Below are 21,465 nucleotides of genomic sequence, written 5' to 3' on the forward strand. Positions count from 1 at the left end.
GTTAGTCCTGTAACTATGACAGCTGCCAACCTGATGTTGCTGTAGAAATTAGGGGCTTGATTCGCACTTACACACAGTGTACAAAGACCTTAAAATGGGTGCAAATGTAATTTTCCCCTGCTTTAAGATCTCTTTAAAATGCTACAGCAGTGTAAAGAAACCCCTGTGTAAGTGAGATTCCAGTGCCTTATCTTTTTCACTTCTGATTTTTGTGTTTGGATTTGTGAATTTGGCATTGCAATGATATAGGCTGGGCTTTTTGTTTTGGTGCTGTCCATATAATTATAGAGTGCAAATTATTTGAAGCCACCTATATTTCAATATAATATTAAATCATATCAATATTTGTCTAATTTCCCCCTCCTCACAACAGGTTCTGGCTCTCCTCCACTACAGCTGGCATTGATATAGATGGAAGAGAAAGCTACTGAACCGCCAATACTAAGTCTTGCAGAATCTTGAATTCAACTTGGATGTTTTCCATCCGAGTACTGGCTTGCCCTGCCTCTGCTGAGTTTGTGAAACATGATAAAAATCACAGCCTGAAGTGGTACATCTGCAGTTCACTTAGAAAGTATGTCTGGCCACGTGTTAGCAGCCAAACAACAAAACATAGGTAGAGCTAAATGTTAGATCCTGAAGTGTATGTATTATAGAGGTATCTGAACTGAGTTTAGATTTCCTTCCTTTATTATTCAATCTTCAAAGCCAAAGAATTCTTAGAGCAACAGTGCCATCCAGGGGCCAGTTAATTAGTGGTGTGTAACCAAAATAATTGCCTAGAACTGATAAGATATGTATAAACAATAATTTCTGCTGTGATTGTATTTGGAATTATTTCTTCAAGTGTATTCATAAATGATTTTACGTAATCTGAATAGTTCAACAGATTAAAGTGTAGAAATCTAAAACAATAACATTGATTATCAGCTGTGGTAGTGAAACCTGTAACATTCTAAAAGAAAAGGAGTACCTGTGGCACCTTAGAGACTAACCAATTTATTTGAGCATAAGCTTTCGTGAGCTACAGCTCACTTCATCGGATGTATAAAGTGGAAAATACAGTGAGGAGATTTATATAGACACAGACCATGAAAAAATGGGTGTTTATCATACACATTGTAAGGAGAGTGATCACTTAAGATGAGCTATTACCAGCAGGAGAGTGGGGTGGGGGGAGAGAAAACCTTTTGAAGTGATGGCCCACCTTGATTATCACTTCAAAAGGTTTTCTCTTCCCCCCCCTGTGCCCCCACTCTCCTGCTGGTAACAGCTCATCTTAAGTGATCACTCTGCTTACAATGTGTATGATAAACACCCATTTTTTCATGGTCTGTGTCTATATAAATCTCCTCACTGTATTTTCCACTTTATACATCCGATGAAGTGAGCTGTAGCTCACGAAAGCTTATGCTCAAATAAATTGGTTAGTCTCTAAGGTGCCACAAGTACTCCTTTTCTTTTTGCAAATACAAACCAACACGGCTGCTACTCTGAAACCTGTAACATGCTAGAATAACATAGGAAATATATAAAGTGGTTTAAGATGATTGCATTTAAAAATCATATGGCAATTCACGGTAGCGTAATAAATCTGAAGTAAAGGAAAAACTATCTTTCCATGAAACCTTGATAAACAGTTTCAGCCCCAATCCTGCAAATACTTATACAAAACATGAGCTTCATTGAAGCTATTCACAGTGCATAACATTAAACATGTATGTAAATCTTTACAGGGTCGAGGCCTTAATTACTGTACATTGCATATTCTGCTTTCCAACTTTACGCATGTGAGTAGTATAATTGAAACTACTTACTTTCACTCGCTCATAACTTTCTCCTTTTAGGCTGAAACTTCCCATATTTGATCTCTGCACAATTTTAAAACAACGTATTCAACTTTTTTTTTTTAATAAGAGAATGGAGAATAAATACATTGTTCTGTTATTAACATTGTTTAGATTTCTTGTGCAGTTTCAATTAGCTGAATTTCAAACTGTGCTCACGGCTACTTTGCAGTGAGCCAAGCCTCTTTACATTTGAATTAAACCAAAAGTAACTCTTCCTTTATTCCAATTCCTTTCCCCATGCTACCAAATTTCTTTCAGATATTGAGGGAGGCAGTACCTGAAAATACTGTAGACTAGGTAAAAACTTAAATTTTCAATTCCATATCTGGTAAAAAAAAATTCAAACCCTGTTGAGCATAATGAAACTCAGACACATAGGGTGACTGGGTGGCTCCCCGATTAATTTTGTTTATAATTTTGTCATTTTAAAAAACTCGTTAAACATGTAATTTGTTTATTATATAAAAAGCAGCAAGGACTAGATGCAGTGAATCTAGAGGAAGGGATATTTGTTTTACAGGGTTAGATTGAACAATTGCCAAGAAACTTGCCACTCTGCATGTTATGCTCTTATTACTTTTCTATTATCGTTATATGTTCGCCTTACAAAGGCAGCAACTACCATCAAATTGTGGATGTAATTCACTCCGTGGGAAAGGCCTAATAGCACGGGCTCGACCCAGCGTCAGCCCGAGCGTGGATCCCGGTGCAGGGCGGCGTGAGGGGACCCTGTGCCCAGCTCCGGCACACACACACACACACACACACACACACGTGAGAGGGGGAGGATCTGGACACAGACCCGCCCCTCCCCTGCCTGCTTGGGGGCTCCTCCGGGCTCGATCACAAAGCTCCGTTATTCAAGGCATAATAGGTCCCGACCCGCCCAAAAGCTGCAGTCCCTGAAAAACAAAGGAAAAGTCTCTCCCGCCCCCGCGGCCGCCCCGCAGGGCACCCAGCCCAACTTCCCCAGCTCTGCCCCCGGCACCCTGGTGCGCGTGGGTCAAACGACCAGCGAGTCGGCACCTAGACTGTCCCTCACCATCGAGACGCCATCTAGAGCGTTTCCGCAACGCTGAGAGCGGTGCGCACGCGCGCAGTTTCTTTTCGTGGTTGTCTTTGGAAAGAGCGTGGGCTGCTGCGGCCGCCGCCATGGCGCAGGTGCTGAACCTCAACAATGAGGTGAGTCCGCACGCGGCCCCTGTCCCGCCGCACGTGGCCCTCGCCGGCGGTTTCCCGGCTGCTCCCTCCTGGGGCTCAGAACCGGGGCGCCTCTGGTGGGCGGATGTGGCTCCCCGTTGGGGGGCGGAGGGAGAGCGCTGGGGGCGGGCGGGTCCCGGGCTGCGCGTGGATGGGGGGGTCCCTGGCTGCGGCGAGTTGTTTCTTGGGCTTTTAGCTCATCACCCATGTCAGAGGAGCCCTGGGATCAGGTATGTTGTGGCCCCTCAAAGCCTGGCCAGTACCAGTCAGAGGAGGCCCCAGTAGCCCTGCAGTGTGGCCCATGGTGCCCAGGGTGTTTATAAGTAGGGGCCCTACCAAATTCATGTTCCGTTTTGGTCAATTTCATGATCATAGGCTTTTAAAAATAGTTAATTTCACAGTTTCAGGTATTTACATCTGAAATGTCACAGTGTTATAACCATGGGGGTCCAGACGCAAAAGGTTGCAAGGCTATTGTAGGTCATAGTATTGTCACCCTTATTTCTGTGCTGTTGGTGACCGAGGTGCTGCCTTCAGAACTGGGTAGCTGGAGAGCAGTGGGCTGTGCAGACATGAGGGCTGCATGGTTTGAAGGGGAACATAATCGCTTTCGGGGAGGGCAGGGCAGGGCTGGCCTTATGGTCCCTCCACCAGCAGCTGGAGTCTGGTGCTTGCTAGGAGTCCCCGGTGGGGCACCCCCAGCCCTGCTTCTCCCTGGCAGATTTCATGGGGGGAGACCAGATTTCACAATCTGTGATTCATTTTTCATGGCTGTGAATTTGGTAGTGTCCTATTTATAAGCCTCTAGAAATGTTTGGTCCAAGTCCTGCCTCTGTCACCCTCATTGAGTGGACAAAGGCTGGTGTAAACTTCACGTTACACCTTCACGTTGACACCACTGGGATTGAGAAGTGGCGGGTGGAGATGTTGTCTCATGGGCTGCAGTTGTCTGGCTCCATGGGTTCTAGTGGGCTCTGCGCATCCTGATCCAAGTAACTGTAACCAACAGCAGTGAGTACTAGCCCTTCTGCGTAGCTCAGAGTGGTGTTTAACCTGATGGACACTGTAATTTTGTTGGGTGTTCCCTGTGCCTTAAAAGTAAGGGCAGGTTCAACAGTTTCTTCCAGTTTTTAAAAACTACGTGCATCCCTTTGGCTTCTGGCAGATTGAAATGCTGCCCTTAGATGGAGCTAGCCTGATTAAGGTTAACAAAAGATTAGGGTTCCACCACTGATGTTCTCGGTAATGTCCTAATGGAAAGCACAGACTTTCTCCCTTGAGGCTGCTGAGAAGAGAAAGGGTGCTGTTGTTCAGTGACCCTAAGACCCTCCCCGTGCCAACTGCCAAAGGTGTCATGTAACAGTAACTGTCATGTAACAGTAACTCCTATTAGGTCCGACAAACACACTACATCTAACATATTGTTATCCTTGTTGAATGAAGGCCAGTAGCCAACTGGTCATTAATATAATTGTGATATGTATGTATTAACACTATATGAGGAATTATGATACTTGCTGCTGATATACTTTCAAGTCTGTAGCCAAACAAAGGGAGAAGCAGGTTTTCTTCCAGACAGGAGGGAAGGTATTTATCTCCTTGTTTCGAAAGTAAATTCAGCATTGTGGAACCAACACCGAGAGCCCCATTTTCATGTACCTCATCAGGAAAAGCCGGTTTGACTTGGGGGATGTGAAATCAGCATAGAAGGACATTGGAGTCTGAACCCCAAGGGTTCATCTGGAAACAAATAAAGTAAATTCTGGGGAAATAAAAAGTGAAGCAAAAAGACACTTTTGCGATCCATCACTGAGGGCAGGTCTACACTTAAAACGCTGTGGCGACGCAGTTGCACTTCAGTGAGGACACTACTACACCCACGGGAGAGCTTCTGTCAGCATAGTTCATCCACCTCCACGAGAAGTGATAGCTATGTCAACAGGAGACGGCCTCCCATCAACATAGCGATGGCTACATTGGGGGTTAGGTCGGAATTACTGTCGCTCAGGGGTGTGGATTTTTCTACACCCCTGAGCCACATAGTTATATTGATGTAAGTTTATAGACCTGGCCCGAGAACAAAAAGGACTGTGTTTTTTGTATCCATGTATGTTGGATCCTGGCCTGGAAGGGACTGGTAACTGAGAAGTTGGTATAGGTGAGAAAATTAACGTAGACATAGATTTTTAGCCTGTTAGAGTTGTTTAGTCTCTCAAAGCATGGTATACTTTTGTTTTATTTGTAACCATATCTGTTTCCACTATCTTTGCTCAGGGCATGGCTACACTTGCAGATGTAGAGTGCTGGGAGTTAAACCAGGCCTTGGAGACAGCAGCAGGGAAAGCGTTGCCGTGCGCTTACACTGTCAGCAGCAAGCGCACTGTCGTGGCCACATTAGCAGATCCTGCAAAGCCACAGAGAGCAGTGCATTGTGGTAGCTATTCCAGTGTGCAAGTGGCTGCAGCGTGCTTTTCGAATGGGGGGGGAGGTGTTGTGTATATGTGGGGGGAGAGACTGTGTTTTGGGGGGCAGAGAGTGTGTCAGCATGCTGTTTTGTTAGTTCAGACAGTGGCAGGGGAAACCCCCGACATCAGCCGCCACCCACGCCCCTCTCTCTCTCTCTCTCTCTCTCTCTCTCTCTCTCTCTCACATGCCTGCCTCAGTGGCAGCAGCATTCCACAGTAATGGTTTGCTTTGTCCTGGAGCAGATAAGCATGCTGTCAGAAACAGCGCTTTGAAAGGGGATATCCACATGCCTGTAGCAGAGGTCAGAACAATGACAAGAGTGGCCACTTGGGATGTTTCTGGAGGCTAATCACATCGCAGTAAGGCAACATATAGTCCACACTGACAACCGGGCCAGGTTTCAGCCAGGGCGCAGAAAGCTCTATGCTTCTTGTGGAGGTGGATTACCAGGAACGCTCCAGCTGCAGAGGCCAGCCACTCTAAGTGCCTTGCCACTGTGGACACCTCAGGAGTTAGGGCGCCCGGGGCTGATTTGATGCTCTCTAACTTGCAAGTGTAGCCAAGGCCTCAGTATCATTCAAATCTCTATTTTATGAATAAACTTCTTTGTTTTATCCTGAGTAGATCTCAGTACTTTAATATTAAGTGAAGTGTGAGTTCTTTGTTGACTTAGCTAAGCTGGTGTGCATGCTATCTCTTTGGAGGCAGTGGACTTCGTAATGACTGAGAGTGTCCAATGACACTGAGTGTCCAGCCTTCTCGGGGCTCAGGAACTGGGATACAAGTGTTACCTGCAAAGTAAAGTAAGGGCTGGCAGAGTCCTGAGAAGTTTGTCAGTGAGGCCTAACAGACTGGGGTAAAAGGATGCTGTCACCCAGTTTAGCTCCAGCAAGTCTCTGTTGCTAAGGCAGAGGGGTCACAAGGTCACCAATACTTGTGGGCGCCCTGAGAGAGCATCACAGGTTCTCAGTCACATGTTATCTCTAAAACCTTTTAGGGGCTACATCTTTCAAGCTGCTGTCAAGTAAGTATTTGATAATATGAAGCCAAACTCACTCCCTGATGGAAATAGAGAGCCCACTCTTTCTTGCCTCCCTCTGAGTCTTCAAACAGGAGGGCTGAGGACAAAAGGAAGGGGAAATAGTTTTTTCAAGCTCTCAGTCAATACCCAGGGATATGCAGTAGACAACTAATGAAGGGTTTGAGCTAATGAAGGGTTAATGTTTTACTCTCACTTCTCTCAATATGCACAGTATCTTAAAATAATGCTTAAGCCTTGTTTATATGTACACGGAAATAAGGATATTATTAACTAAAGTTCAGTGGTTACTTTAATTCAGACAGGTAGCCAATTGACCTTCATCTTTCTGGAGACATTCTTTTTGGATTAATTGCCTTAAAACTAAAAACTCTACTTCTTTGTTGTGTTACAAATTACTGAATCTTTTAAATTTTTTTCCCTAATTTAAGATGTCATATTTTGACAGTAGTTTTAAATGGTCCTGCATTATTGAGATTTCAAATTGGACAAAATCAGATTGCAGGTATTTTATTCCCTATGTTGTGAATGTGCCGGACAGCAGGGGGAGCATGAGACATAATATTTGGGCTCCTATCTTGCAACTGATAGTTGAAGTTAGGATTTGTCTATAAAGCGGGAAATTTCCCACAATAAGTATTCCACATATTCTTCAGTAGGTATTCTGATATAATTAATTAATAGGTATAATTCCCCTTTGTTGTCACTATGCTGCAAAAAAATGACTTTAGTCTGGAATAACTACTCTGCTTTGGAAGCAGAGTAATTATTGAGGAATAAAATTACTTATTTTGGAGTACAGTATCAACATGGTAAGTTATTCAGGAATAGATATTTGCTAATGCTGTGCTGGTCAGATGTCTGCAGACAAGCCCTTAGAGGGGGTGACACAGATGCAAGGGATCACATGTTTGGGTACAGTTGCCGACTCAGATCGCTATTATACACTCAGGTGGTAGGAGCCTTAAAGCTTAAGCTGTCTCTCCCTCTGACTTTAATCAGGCCATTAAATAGAATTGTTTTGCATTTTTTTAACTTCTTGTAGGGTGGATAGGTTCTGGATTAAGTCTGTCTAGGTCCAGACCTATCCTTTTAACTTCCAAATATTCAGCATGATAGGAACCAGACAGAACAGGCAGTCTGTTTATATAAAATTGAAAAATAAACATGAGTATCTGTTTAGTGATTTAGCTCTTTGTGTGCTATCTCACTTGAGATTTGGGATTCTAAAATATTAATTTGTACTTGAAAACAGAATGGCAGTTCTGCTCTCTAACGTGTTTTTAAACAATTCACTGTGGGGGGTTCCACATTTTCCAAAGGACTACAGATTATTTTTGTGCAGTTTGAGTACAAAGATACTGTTTTTCTAAGTGCTAATCATGTAAATTCTCAACTTGGATTTGAAAGTCATGTTATGTACTTTCCTCCTTGCAGATTCTTTTTGATAGTAAGGATTCAACTAATAGGATTAACTATGTATAAATGAGGTTGTTTGGAACAGAGTTAACTATTCTGGATGAGTTTATGGATCAGCCAGAACTGAATCCAGCTTGCTTGTGCAGCTATGTTGACTTTCTAAAGTGCTAACAAGAATAAAAAGGACTACAAATAGGCTTGGCAGAATTAGATTTTTATTTTTATAATTTTAACAGATATTGATTTATTTTAAAACTGTTTTTATTTAAATTTTCATATTTGCAAACAATTAGGGGGTTAAGCATTTTAAACTTTTTTTTATCAGTTTAAATTTTCACAGTTGCGGGAACTTAGGAGAGTGGGTATCAGACAATGGGACTCTCACTAATTTAATATCTATAAACATTAACAAATAGTTTAAAAGCTTTCTATAATTATACTATGACTGTAGACATTGAAATTCAAAAACGTAAAAGCTTTAACTGTTAAAACACAAGTGTCAACATTTACAAAACAAATAGTGATAAATCAAACACTAAGTTCTCAAGCAACATTTTTCTTATGTTGCCTACCTGTACCTTTTGATTACCATCGATAGAAATACTTTTTCATTGGTTTGTATGAATGGTGAACTCGACATTTACTGACGATCTAATCTTCCCAATTTATTTTTGGTCCTAAAGTAAGTAGACATGATTTTGAATACACGGAGGAAACATATTTTTGATGGAGTGTAATTTATACAGATACTTTTCGAAGTAGAACCACACAAATAAAAATAACTAATGAATATGGGGAACATGAGTGGTGAAAACAAGTGTGTTCCACACCAATTTTGGCAATTCTTTCATTTAGTGTTATCATAGATTGCATTATTTTGTCTTTGAGATCATAGAAGAATTTGTGAAGTCCCTGAATTCATACCAGTAATCATAAAAAATAATACAACCTAAAATGAGTTGGCAGAAATCAAAGAAACCCAAGCCACACAAATTCTGTGAAAGGTCTTTGTGAAAGGTCCTGATCTCATTTAACATAATACATTATTATACACTAGGGAAATAAGCAAAAGACTTACCACAGAATACATGGATATTGCACTAGTACATGCTAAATTAGAAATATCTTTTGAGTTAGTGAAAAAAATCCATATTGGAGTTACTCAAGGATGATGGGTTTCAGAGTAGCAGCCGTGTTAGTCTGTATTCGCAAAAAGAAAAGGAGTACTTTTGGCACCTTAGAGACTAACCAATTTATTTGAGCATAAGCTTTTGTGAGCTACAGCTCACTTAATCGGATGATATAGCTAGAAAATGAAAACAGAAGAGATGGTAGAGCTGAACAATAGTAATTAAAGAAAAAAGCACTTTTAAACAAAGTACTGGAATACAGGTAAGATGGGAGACTACTGGAGGTACTAAGTGATGCGGGGGAAATGTGTGGATTATTTGAGAGAACACTATGAAGATTCTTGATCTTGCTAGCAGCTAATAAGGAGAAACAGAGTCTGGGCTCTGAAATCTTGTGGCAGTATTATGAGATATTGATGAGTGGCCAAGTTTTTCAGGAATCTATAAAGGGAAAATGGAAGGGACACTGAATTTCTTATAAGGGAATCTATTTATTTTTATTTAAGATCTTAATCTTACAGGCAAAGAGAGGAGCTTTACCATTGTCCATCTTGGGCAAGTGCATTGTTTCAGTCACTTCAGCAGAGAATCTAAGCTGAATACCAGTCAAACAAGTAATCTTAAAAAGGACTGATGCTTAGCAAAATTTTAAATTAGCTATATAGATAAAATAATTTTCTGGGAAACTAAACTGAAATAAATTACATGGGCAATTGTAATCGACCAGGTGGAGCACTCTGTCCTATGTTCAGGAGATAGTGGAAGTTGACAGCATTGGACTAGTTTGATTGTATTGCCTAAACATAGTGTTTGACTGTCTTCTCTTAAAATCCAAACCACATACAGATCCACAAGTTGAAATGCTTCAGATAAGCTGTTTAATTTTTTGTTGTAGAAATTTACACTTTCTTTTTATGGCTGCAAAGAGAAACATTAACTGTCACATCTGTTTAAATAGTAATTTTTAATTGCTGACATAGTTAAATTGGTTTGGAGAACTGAAAGGGCAAATGTTTAGTTAATTACTTACTAAAGGCACCTCCGGGACTGCAGAAGGCTTTTAAAGCAAGGTCTGCAGTCATTTAATGCTGTAGTCACTTACTTGGTTTTTTCCCCACCCTGTATTGATACATCATAGGTGATCCGAGACTACTAACGCCAGCCAATGTTTTAAAGATGCTTTTTGGAAGCAGAGAAGTTTCCCAGCTGCTTTTCTCAAATGGCTTTTTATTTTGGGAGCCCAATTCCCCATATTGTGTATGTCCAGTCTGAACTATGACCATGTTTATTTACAAGTCATATGCTTGTAGAGTGTATTTATTTGAATAGGGACTGTAGCTTGTCCAAGATTCTTTGAGTAAACAGTACTGTTTATGCTGTTTTGTGTTTTTCAGGAAGCATTTATCAGGACAAAACAAAAAATCTGAGATCTGATAATGTTCAAAAGTTTTCAGAGATACTTGTCATTAAGTGACGGCTGACAGCATTTGGGATCTCATTTTGGGATGTATAAGTAGGGGCATAGCGAGCAGATCGAGGGACGTGATCGTCCCCCTCTATTTGACATTGGTGAGGCCTCATCTGGAGTACTGTGTCCAGTTTTGGGCCCCACTCTACAAGAAGGATGTGGATAAATTGGAAAGAGTCCAGCGAAGGGCAACAAAAATGATTAGGGGTCTGGAACACATGAGTTATGAGGAGAGGCTGAGGGAACTGGGATTGTTTAGTCTGCAGAAGAGAAGAATGAGGGGGGATTTGATAGCTGCTTTCAACTACCTGCGAGGTGGTTCCAGAGAGGATGGTTCTAGACTATTCTCAGTGGTGGTAGAGGACAGGATAAGGAGTAATGGTCTCAAGTTGCAGGGGGGAGCTTTAGGTTGGATATTAGGAAAAACTTTTTCACTAGGAGGGTGGTGAAACACTGGAATGCGTTGCCTAGGAAGGTGGTGGAATCTCCTTCCTTAGAAGTTTTTAAGGTCAGGCTTGACAAAGCCCTGGCTGGGATGATTTAATTGGGGATGGGTCCTGCTTTTGAGCAGGGGGTTGGACTAGATGACCTCCTGAGGTCCCTTCCAACCCTGATATTCTATGATTCTGTGACAGGTTGTTAAGTTGATAATGTTGATGTCCTGCTGGGAACTAGACTGAGGCAGAGGAAATTTATCTCCTCAGTGCAGTATATGAGAAATCAGATTTTTCAAAATTGCTCTAAGGTAAGGTCTGGTACTCTTAAATTTTTTAAAGTGATTAACTTTTTAAAAAAATACAAACATTTCAAAAATTGGTTTCGTACATGGTCCAGTAATCTGATGCATTTTCTGTATCTAATCTGTGTCAGGCATTGTTAATCTGCATTAAGATTTTTATGAATTTAACTTCTGTAATTAGATGTAGTGCTTTGACTACCTTTTGATATTACAGGTTTCAGAGTAGCAGCCGTTAGTCTGTATTGGCAAAAAGAAAAGGAGTACTTGTGGCACCTTAGAGACTAACCAATTTATTTGAGTACTCCTTTTCTTTTTTCAAGTAAATTTGTTAGTCTCTACGGTGCCACAAGTACTCCTTTTCTTTTTGATATTACGTTGCTGTTTTTCTTTAATTATTAGTATATCTGAACAGACAGAGTTTGAGAACAGTGTTTAAAAAAAACCTGTTGGTTTATGGTTGTAATAGATTAGAAGAGTCCTGTAGGGGAACTTAGACTCCAGTTGTCACCTCTGGGCTTTTCAGAGGCTGGGCAGAACAAATAAAGAACTTCCTACATCAAGGACTTAAAGAAAAGTTTTGAAAAGCTTTCTTCAACCTGTTTCCTAAACGTTTCTCAAGGAGAACTTTTTCACTGTTAACATTCTCCTTCCTCTCCCTCCTTCCCTCCAAAGGATGGTCTGGCTCCTAATCCCAGTCAGCCAACCTTCTCCTCACAGCACACACCCCTTCTAAAGAGTGCTGAAGCAGTTACTAATTCTCTTTGCCAACCCATGAGCATGCACTACTTAATCATACAAAGTGATTGAGGTGGGTGGCGGTGGGAGGGGGTAAAGAAATAAGAACTAGGTTATCATAAGGGTCCTTTTTTTTGTTTTGTTTTGTTTCTGTATTGTTACGGCCATACTTACTGACAGGTGTTTTGAAATAAATTAACAAAATAATTGAAACTGGAGTGATTACACAGTGTTGTTTTGACAAATAAAATATGCAGAATCTTAAAATATAGTGTACAGAACTTTTAATTTTTTTGTGTAGAATTCCCCCAGGAGTAAAGTGTAGAATTTTTCCCCCCACATAACTGCACTCAAAAACAAAACAATATAAAACTTGTAGGCTCTAAAGTCCACTCGGTCCTACTTCTTGTTCAGCCAGTTGCTAAGACAGACTGGTTCGTTTACATTTACTGCCTGCTTCTTCTTTACAATGTCACCTGAAAGTGAGAACAGGCGTTCAAATGGCCGGTTCATTTACATTTACTGCCTGCTTCTTCTTTACAATGTCACCTGAAAGTGAGAACAGGCGTTCAAATGGCACTGTTGTAGCTGGCATTGCAAGGTATTTATGTGCCAGATATGCTAAATGTTGATATGCTCCTTAGTACAGTCTACAAGTGGGAGCATAATCTTTTATCTTTTTACAGTGCAAATATTTGTAATAAAAATAATATAAAGTGAGCACTATACACTTTGCATTCTGTGTTGTAATTACAATAAATATAGTTAACAATGGAGAGAATATTTATAATTTCAATTCTATTGTTTAACAGTGTGATTAAAACATCAATCACAACTATTTTTTTAAACTCATGCTTAATTGCGATTATTTTTAATCACTTGGCAGCCCTAATTTTTAATTATGCTTTAACTTTAAATTTTAGAAATATGTTAACTAGTGTAGACAGAACACAAACACATGTTGCCAACACTAGCTATTGTCTTCATTACAGCGTTAGCTCAAGTTATCTACACTTGGTTTAATAACTCTCAAGTGAGCCTTGCTAAAGTAAGTGTGGTCACTCTGCACAACACTTGAGCAGTTCAGAGTGTTTGTATTAGCAGCACAAAGTAGTTGAGTCCTTTCTGCATTATTAGCTGGAGTATCAGTCCCGCTTGGGTGTCAGCCCCCTACCCTGATGGACCAGCTAGCTCAAGTTTAAAGGATCACTTAATTTGAGCTAGCGATTATTGTGTGTGCATGGGAATCAGCTCGTCTACACTGGCAGCAACACTTTAACATGCCTTGTGTAGTCGCGCCCTGCGAGGGGCACTGTCTACACTGGTGCTTTACAGTGCTGAAACTTGCTGCGCTCGGGGGTGTTTTTTCACGTCCCTGAGCCAGAAAGTTGCAGCGCTATAAATTGCCAGTGCAGACAAGCCCTCGGATTACTCCTCAAATTAACGCTGCAGTGAAGACATGCCCTAGGTTTTAAACATGACTAAGAGCAAGTGTTTGTTCTGTCTACACGAAAATATTCAACTGTATTAGTGAAAATATGACTAAAAGCTCAAGTGTAGGTATACCATAATGTGTCCAGAGGATAACTCCTTGATATGGCAGTGTTGCCTGGAATGTTCTGTCTTCAGTGTGGTCATTTAATTTTGTGTTTATACCAAATATTTTATGGGGTTTTAAAGATATAATTCAACAAATATTTGACTTTTGTATTTTATACATGTAGAAGGAAACCCATGCTTTTTGAGAGAGTGGAATTATCCTTCTATGTGAGCAAGACTTGTTTAAAACACAGTGGCAGACATTTTGTTTACTAATCTTTTAGTATTTTATGAAGTGTGACTTCAAAGTATTAGAGTTTCAAAACTAGTTTGGAAACTAATTCATAATTAAAAGCAGTTATCTCCTGTGTAACTGACATGGCTATGTTCAAAAAATGAATGTTGACTTAGTCTGTCACCAGAAAATCTCAACTAAGGCCCTGAATCAAGAAAGCACTTAAGCATGTGTTTAATGTTAAAAACATGAATAAGCATCTGTCCTGAATAGGAGTGCTTAATGTGCAGAAATAGCAGCAAGACTAGATCCCAACTCCTCAATGTGCTTAGCTCTCCTACAACTTTGCTGCTTTCTTCTTGAAATTCCATTTCTACATTCTGATGATGGCCACGTTGGATTGCTTAAACCCCATTGGTGTCTGTGCATGCTATAATATACAATGACAGGTTTCAGAGTAACAGCCGTGTTAGTCTGTATTCACAAAAAGAAAAGGAGGACTTGTGGCACCTTAGAGACTAACCAATTTATTTGAGCATAAGCTTTCATGAGCTACAGCTCACTTCATCGGATGCATACTCTGGAAAATACAGAAGATGTTTGTTTTTATACACACAAATCATGAAAAAATGGGTGTTAATCACTACAAAAGGTTTTCTCTCCCCCCACCCCACTCTCCTGCTGGTAATAGTTTATATAAAGTGATCACTCTCCTTCCAGTGTGTATGATAATCAAAGTGGGCCATTTCCAGCACAAATCCAGGGTTTAGCAAGAACATCTGAGGCGGCGGGGGGGAGGGTTAGGTTACCTTGCATAATGACGTAGCCACTCCCAGTCTCTATTCAAGCCTAAGTTAATTGTATCCAATTTGCAAATGAATTCCAATTCAGCAGTCTCTCGCTGGAGTCTGGATTTGAAGTTTTTCTGTTGTAATATCGCAACTTTCATGTCTGTAATCGCGTGACCGGAGAGATTGAAGTGTTCTCCGACTGGTTTATGAATGTTATAGTTCTTGACATCTGATTTGTGCATCATACACATTGTAAGGAGAGTGATCACTTTACATAAGCTGTTACCAGTAGGAGAGTGGGGTGGGGGGAGAGAAAACCTTTTGTAGTGATTAACACCCATTTTTTTCATGATTTGTGTGTATAAAAACAAACATCTTCTGTATTTTCCACAATATGCATCCGATGAAGTGAGCTGTAGCTCACGAAAGCTTATGCGCAAATAAATTGGTTAATCTCTAAGGTGCCACAAGTACTCCTTTTCTTTTTGCATAATATACAATGTGCCTCTGAATAGGTTTGATAATTCCATTTTTATTTCCATGTAGCACAGTGGAGTGTATAGGAGGAGGAAAGTAGAAAGTTGGAGCAAAGTGGAAAGATGAGAGAAGGGACTTTTGAGAAGGAGTAGAAATATGGAGAATAAGATGCTTCTTTGATCTAGTGCAAGGAAATGCATGTTACCCTCCCCCACTCTTTTTCCCTAAGAGAAAAGGAGAGTGATAAGAATACAAACACAAATTTATGTGGGAGGAAGGAAAACCTTTCATCTTGTAAACTCTTATAGCCATTGTATACAAGTATGACAGGTTTCAGAGTAACAGCCGTGTTAGTCTGTATTCGCAAAAAGAAAAGGAGTACTTGTGGCACCTTAGAGACTAACCAATTTATTTGAGCATGAGCTTTCGTGAGCTACAGCTCACTTCATCGTCTCTAAGGTGCCACAAGTACTCCTTTTCTTTTTGTGTATACAAGTATGCTTCCAGTGTTTACATTCATTAGGCTGCAATTGTCTGTCTCCCCCCCCCTCCGAAAATCCTCTCCTTTTGTCTAATTTTGCAGTGATGATCTTATATTGAAACAATATCTTGTCCTTATCTGGCCATTAATTGATGACTATGAACTTGCATGAAAACAAGATCTTTGTTTGAACATATTTCTAAGAATAAAGAATGAGGGAAGAAAAAGATTAGAAAACATGTATCGTACACCAGATGTATTTCGTTTACAAAGTCTTCTAAAGTTTTAATATGTGGTCCCAGGTACAATAGTCTGCTGTCAGAAAGTATGTGTGGATAAACTAAATTCTTCTGAAAAATTTTGCTAGATGGCAGCACATAATCAGCAATGTCAATGACTGCTTTAGAGAGATCTATGTCATGTATTTGTTTAATATGGAAAAAAGGATTGTTTTTCATCTGCAATATAGAGGAGTACAAGAGTGAAACTGATTACTGTTCACAAATACAGTTATAAGATTTGAGTTTATTAATCATAACTAATGCTTTTAGGCAGTATTGGCCTATTTCTATTCTGTGGGACGGTACAGTTGTAGAGACTGAAAGCACAGAATTTGGCCTTATTTGATTTTTATTTATTTATTTTTAAAAGTTTCTTAGGTTTTGGAAATGTGTTAAACATGTGGACAAACAACCGAGGTAGCAAAAAGACAAAATATAAAAAATAAATGTATTTCACATTTTAAAGTCCAGTTGTAACAAGGTGTCATATTTTGTACCATGAATTAAATCCCCACCGAACGGGCAGTGGTGATCCATCACTAAGGCATGCTGAAACGGGGTGAAACTGATATGATGGTTCAGGGGAAATAAATGAAAATAATCAACAATTTTGTTTGTATATGCAAGCATTTGTCATAATATCCATTTAAACTAATTTTTTTTGTGGTGTGTCCTTCCGTCCCGCACATATGCCCCCAAATAATCTTGTGGGCTACCTAACAAATTCTCTCCAAACTAACTGAGTTTTAAAAATGATGGGACCTGTTCCTGCAGAAGTCAATGGCAATATTCCCATTCATTTTATCAGTAGCAGAATTGGACCATTAAAAGGATTGCATAAAACAAAACCTTCGATCTGGGAAAGTTTTTATAAACGCTGTCATTTTATGAAGCATGGTATGTTGTAATATTTTCTTACCAGATTGGTAGATCCAATGGTGGGCAGTGGATCTCTCTCAGATTAATAAACTTTTGATCTCCAATCGCCTCCCAGAAGGTGCTGGTTAAGTTTTACTTTACCCCTGGACTTGTGGTTCTTGCTCAGTCTTGACCAAGCTGAAATAAAAAACTCAATTAGTGGATTGGACCAGAGATGTTTAGATTATTAAGCATTTTAAATCAAGAATGCACTCTAAAGAAGCCGTCCGTCCGTCCGTCCCCGTCCCCCCCCCACACACACACACAAACACACACAACTTGAGCAATGAGAAAATGTATGACTATTTGTGCCTGGAGGAGATTTGGGCACGTAGAGATGGTGGGAGTTGTAATCAGAACTACGCAGCCAGAGGAGTCGTGCCATTGGGATAGTGAGGGTAGTTGCTGTTCTCTCATGTCATGTTGTTGAGGAGGAGAGGGGATAATGGGTTAGTGCTCCAGGCCAGAAGCTGCTTTCTCGTGGGTGGTTTTTTTCCCCCCCTTTACTTTCCATGTTTCCTTGCTGTTCTATTATAGATGTTTGCAGCAGTGGAGTGGGTGGGGGGAAGCTAACATCCTAAATTTCTGAAATGTTCTGTGGGGTGCCTCCAATAGTGAGATGTTTAGAAAGGAAAGATGAATTTGTAGTTAAAGCGCTAAACTGGGTCTGGGAATTCAGTTTGTAACTGTCACATAATGTTACTATGTTTATGAACAGTGCCTACCTAGTACAACAGGGCTCAGATCTCAGTTGAGGAAGGTCTCAACAGTCTACTTTAATAGACATTTTCACTCTTTTCACGGTTAACAAGACTGGTAGGAAAATGTGGAGTGGGAGAGCTGTTGGGAAATAGTAGGGTGTCCTTAATGGCACTGAAAATCATCTTTTTATTTTGACTGCAGATTTTTTAGTCTATTATTTATTAGACCACAACTTACCAGAAAGTCTTTTTGCACTGCTCTGTTTTTTGGGTTTTTTTTGGTAGGGTGTGCAGGTTGGACCTCTTAACTTCTAAATTTGTCTTTGTTATACAATTGAACTATATAACTCCTTATATAAGGAGAAAAAACAATATGCATATAGAACATGTGTGAAAATAGCCATAACTTATGAAAAAAGACCAAATATATTTACTTTCAGAGCCCTCAGACTACACATCAGAATATATTCTCTATGTGCCCAAGTTGTCAATCAGAGTGAAAATGGAGGGAAGTTTTGATTTGGGGATCTGTGTATCTCACAGGGGACTGTGCATTCCCTTATTTGTAGGGAGGCGGGTTTGTATGTTGTGCTATATAACATGGATGAGTATTGTTCTCCAGGAGCTGGTCAGATAGTGGTTCTGAGGAAATTTCCACAGCTAAGATGAGAGAAGTAAATAGAAAATCAGTTGCTGGATTCTTATTCCTTGCCTTCCTTTGCTCCAGAAGTGTTATTTCTCAACTTGTAAATTGAATGACCAAACACATTCTTTCATGGTATGTTCCTTTGGAGATATTGGCTTCTGTATAATGAGAAAAACATGTATTCTCAGCCTCATTGGGGTAGAGGGTGGAATTTGAAGGAAGGATGGGAAAATATGGTAGGGAGATATGTTCTGACTGAAGCTGAGCTGTCAGACTTGCATAGTCCAGGGCTGTTTAGATTAGTGTCTAAAATGTTTTAAACTATTAAATACAAAATATGTTGTTTACTTACCCGTGTTAGACTTTATATCTTATTAGTTTTACATGACTGACATTAATGGTGTTAATTGCACAATCTAATGGATCCCAGTACAAACTGAACAAATGGGAACTGCTTTGCTGTCACTGAATGGCAGCCACTTTGAGTGGGAAGCACCTTAAACACTTAACAATTCAGAGCCAATCCTCCATGATGTATATCTTACATCACCCAAAGTTGGTTCTTGGCTGATTTCTCATTCTTGCTTTCACTATAGTGCACCACGCTGGGACCTGTTTCCAATTTGTGTGGCACTTATCCATTTTTGCATTTCCATATTGAATTGTCATCATAACGTGTTAAAAGTAATGAACTCTTTTTACTTTCATAGTTAAGGCTAGAGAAACAAACTACTTTTAATATGTGAGGCATCTTCTCACAAGACTCCATCTTTGTCAAGAGAGTTGCTGAGACATTCAAATCAATTTGGATACCTTGTTTGGATACTTGATGCATGCACCGAAAGAACAGACTTGGCTAGTGTGTCGTAAACTGTGGTCTGTTTAGTTACCTGTTGGTCTTCACAGTGGTTAAGTGTTAGTCTTCAAGCAGTGACACTATGTGAATTAAGATTTTGGTATGCAGATTCCTGACCTGAAGTGGTTAGAAGATTGAAATTTACAGGCAATGAGGCGATCTGGTGCTAAGTACTGTACTTAGTTCTTCATCCAGGGTAAGGAATAGATAGATGATTGGGAGAAGAAAACCAACCAAACTGCTGAATTAAAGACTGTTTATATTTATTTTCTCACCTAATAATACTTTTTCTATGTAACCAAGGTCTGTTGATGCTGCAGGGAAGGTGTTGGATTTGGGCTGTAAACTTGAGGTAGGTTGAGGGGGAGAGGTTCTTTGATAGATGAAGTTCAACATACTAAAGTTTGAGAGCCACTAGGTAAAGCCATTGGGAAGAAGAACTTCAGACGAGCTATTGCCACTGAAGAACCTGCTTTTTACCTTTTTTTCCTGTTCACACTGGTGTGGGATGAGTGTTGAGGAGGACAGAAAGAGAACTTGCTTAATCAGCTTAGGCTGACATTCCCCCCATCTTCCTGGTCCAAAATAAAAATACAGTTGAAAGACAGATATCGGTTGGGATCTTTTTTAATATCCCTTTTAAAATCGTTTGGTCTTTTTGAGGCCAAAGCTCAGATATGCTACTTTACAGAACCTTATGTTTTTTATTACAAAAACAATAATTGGTTAATAGCAAAAAAGTAATTTTGTATACAACTTATCTTTCCCTTTTATTACATTAATCACATTGCTGAGGAATCTTTATCGATTGGTGGAAAAACACTAAACCAAAATTATAATTTTCAAAGTAACTTTGTCTCTAGAGGGCTAAGCAAGGCAAGAGAAATCATTAAAGTTTCAAATTCCACCTCTTTACCAAATGTATTTTTTCATGCTTTAGCCAACTTGGGCACATAAATATAAATACTAGCTAACTAAAATTTATATAATATATATATATATATATATATATATATATATATATATATATATATATATATATATATATATATATATATATATATATATATATATATATATATATATATTTATTTTTGCTTTGACTGCATGTTATAAACGTGTAGGGTGTTATGAAGAAAAAAGTATGTACTCTTTAACCTCTGAAATACTTGGCAACAGTCATCTTTAGCTCTATGGAAATACATGTAAAGCTTTTTGTTTTACTTGTGTTCCTTTTAAATAATCTTCAGTACAACAGTTTCTGGAAGAAAAAAAAATGATAGCTTGATCTTAAGTTCTGCCTAAAATTATTTAAATGTTAAATTACTGACATTCTTTTACAGACCATGTAGATGTCCTAAGGAAAAGGTCTCTTTAAAGCTTATGGAATTTCCAAATTTATACCATGTGAGAGAATTCAGAGGAACAGTACTTTTTCTAGGAACTCTTCCAGCAGCTGTTTTTAAAGTTCCTAGAGATGCCACATCATCAGTTATACTCTATTAACGGCAAACTATGATCAGCAGATCACACAGATTTTCTTTCAGCAGATTGCAAAAGTAATTAAACATGTAAAGCAGACCAGGCTTTGCTGCCAACTATATTGTACACAAACAATATCAAACTACTGTACTTGAGGAAAAGAATTGAAGTTTTCCTTAGCTCTCAGTAGTTTATATAAAAGTGTGTGTGGTAGGCCACGTAGGCTAGTTAGGTGCTCTCATAAAATAAAACATCTGTGGTTCCTTGGTATGGCAGTGTATAATGAAAAAAACATGGACACACAGTCATGAGAAACTGCTGTAGATTTTATTTTATTTTTAGCATAGCTGAAGCGCACAGATTATGCTATATAATATAGTTTACCAGTACTAATTTATTGGTATATATGCATGTGTAAAGGACAAATGCTTTAAAAAGGGGGAGGAAAAGTAACATACTTCAGTATAGCTCACTGCTGTCTACATAATGCAGACTTCCCTCTCTGTTCAGCTTTTGAATTGTTAGTTGGCATTACAGGCTTGACATGTACAAATTCATGGAAAAAAAAATAGAGGGTGGTTGGAGGAAGGAAGGAAGGGTTATGCTACAGGTTTTTCTTCCAAATTAGAATGGAGGCACTGTTGAGGTCTGTTATCTAGAAAACTAAGAGTGAATAATAGTGAGTGATGATGATGGCTGCTTAATTGGGGCAGTGTTGATGAACTTCCACTCAATTTGGCTCATATTATGGAGTTAAATAGCTGTGACATTCTGATTTCTCATCTCTAATACAGAAGTTACCAGATAATTGTTAAAAGTTCACTGAGGTCAATGGAAGTTTTTGTGTTGACTTCATTGTGCTTTGGATCTTGCCGTAGTCTAGGATGAAATAAGCATGGAGTAAATTGAATAACCTTTTGCATCTGTTCAGTATAGTAATTAAGTCATTTGAAAAATGACTTAACTGAGATATCTGCTTTATTGGGAAAATGCTCCAAGGTGTCTTCCAGTT

General features: G+C 39.4%; 1 protein-coding gene across 6 annotated transcripts in view; it reads left to right on the plus strand.

Annotated features, from left to right (window-relative positions):
• The first annotated feature begins 2,926 nt into the window (after positions 1-2,926).
• The window catches only part of SRFBP1 (serum response factor binding protein 1), a 131,882-nt gene continuing 113,343 nt past the window's right edge, over positions 2,927-21,465 (plus strand). For 3 of the 6 annotated variants that reach the window (XM_073344802.2, XM_073344808.2, XM_073344806.2), the window contains exon 1: positions 2,927-3,032. Coding sequence is in view for 1 of the 6 variants with exons in the window: in XM_073344805.2 (XP_073200906.1) it covers positions 3,003-3,032 (30 nt within the window). In the remaining 5 variants the exon portion in view is untranslated. Of the gene's footprint in view, positions 3,033-5,324; positions 5,485-21,465 lie in introns of all 6 variants that reach the window. The other 3 variants (XM_073344804.2, XM_073344807.2, XM_073344805.2) reach the window with 2 other exon arrangements.

Source organism: Lepidochelys kempii, chromosome 5 (assembly GCF_965140285.1).
Source record: "Lepidochelys kempii isolate rLepKem1 chromosome 5, rLepKem1.hap1, whole genome shotgun sequence".
NCBI classification, from domain to species: domain Eukaryota; kingdom Metazoa; phylum Chordata; order Testudines; family Cheloniidae; genus Lepidochelys; species Lepidochelys kempii.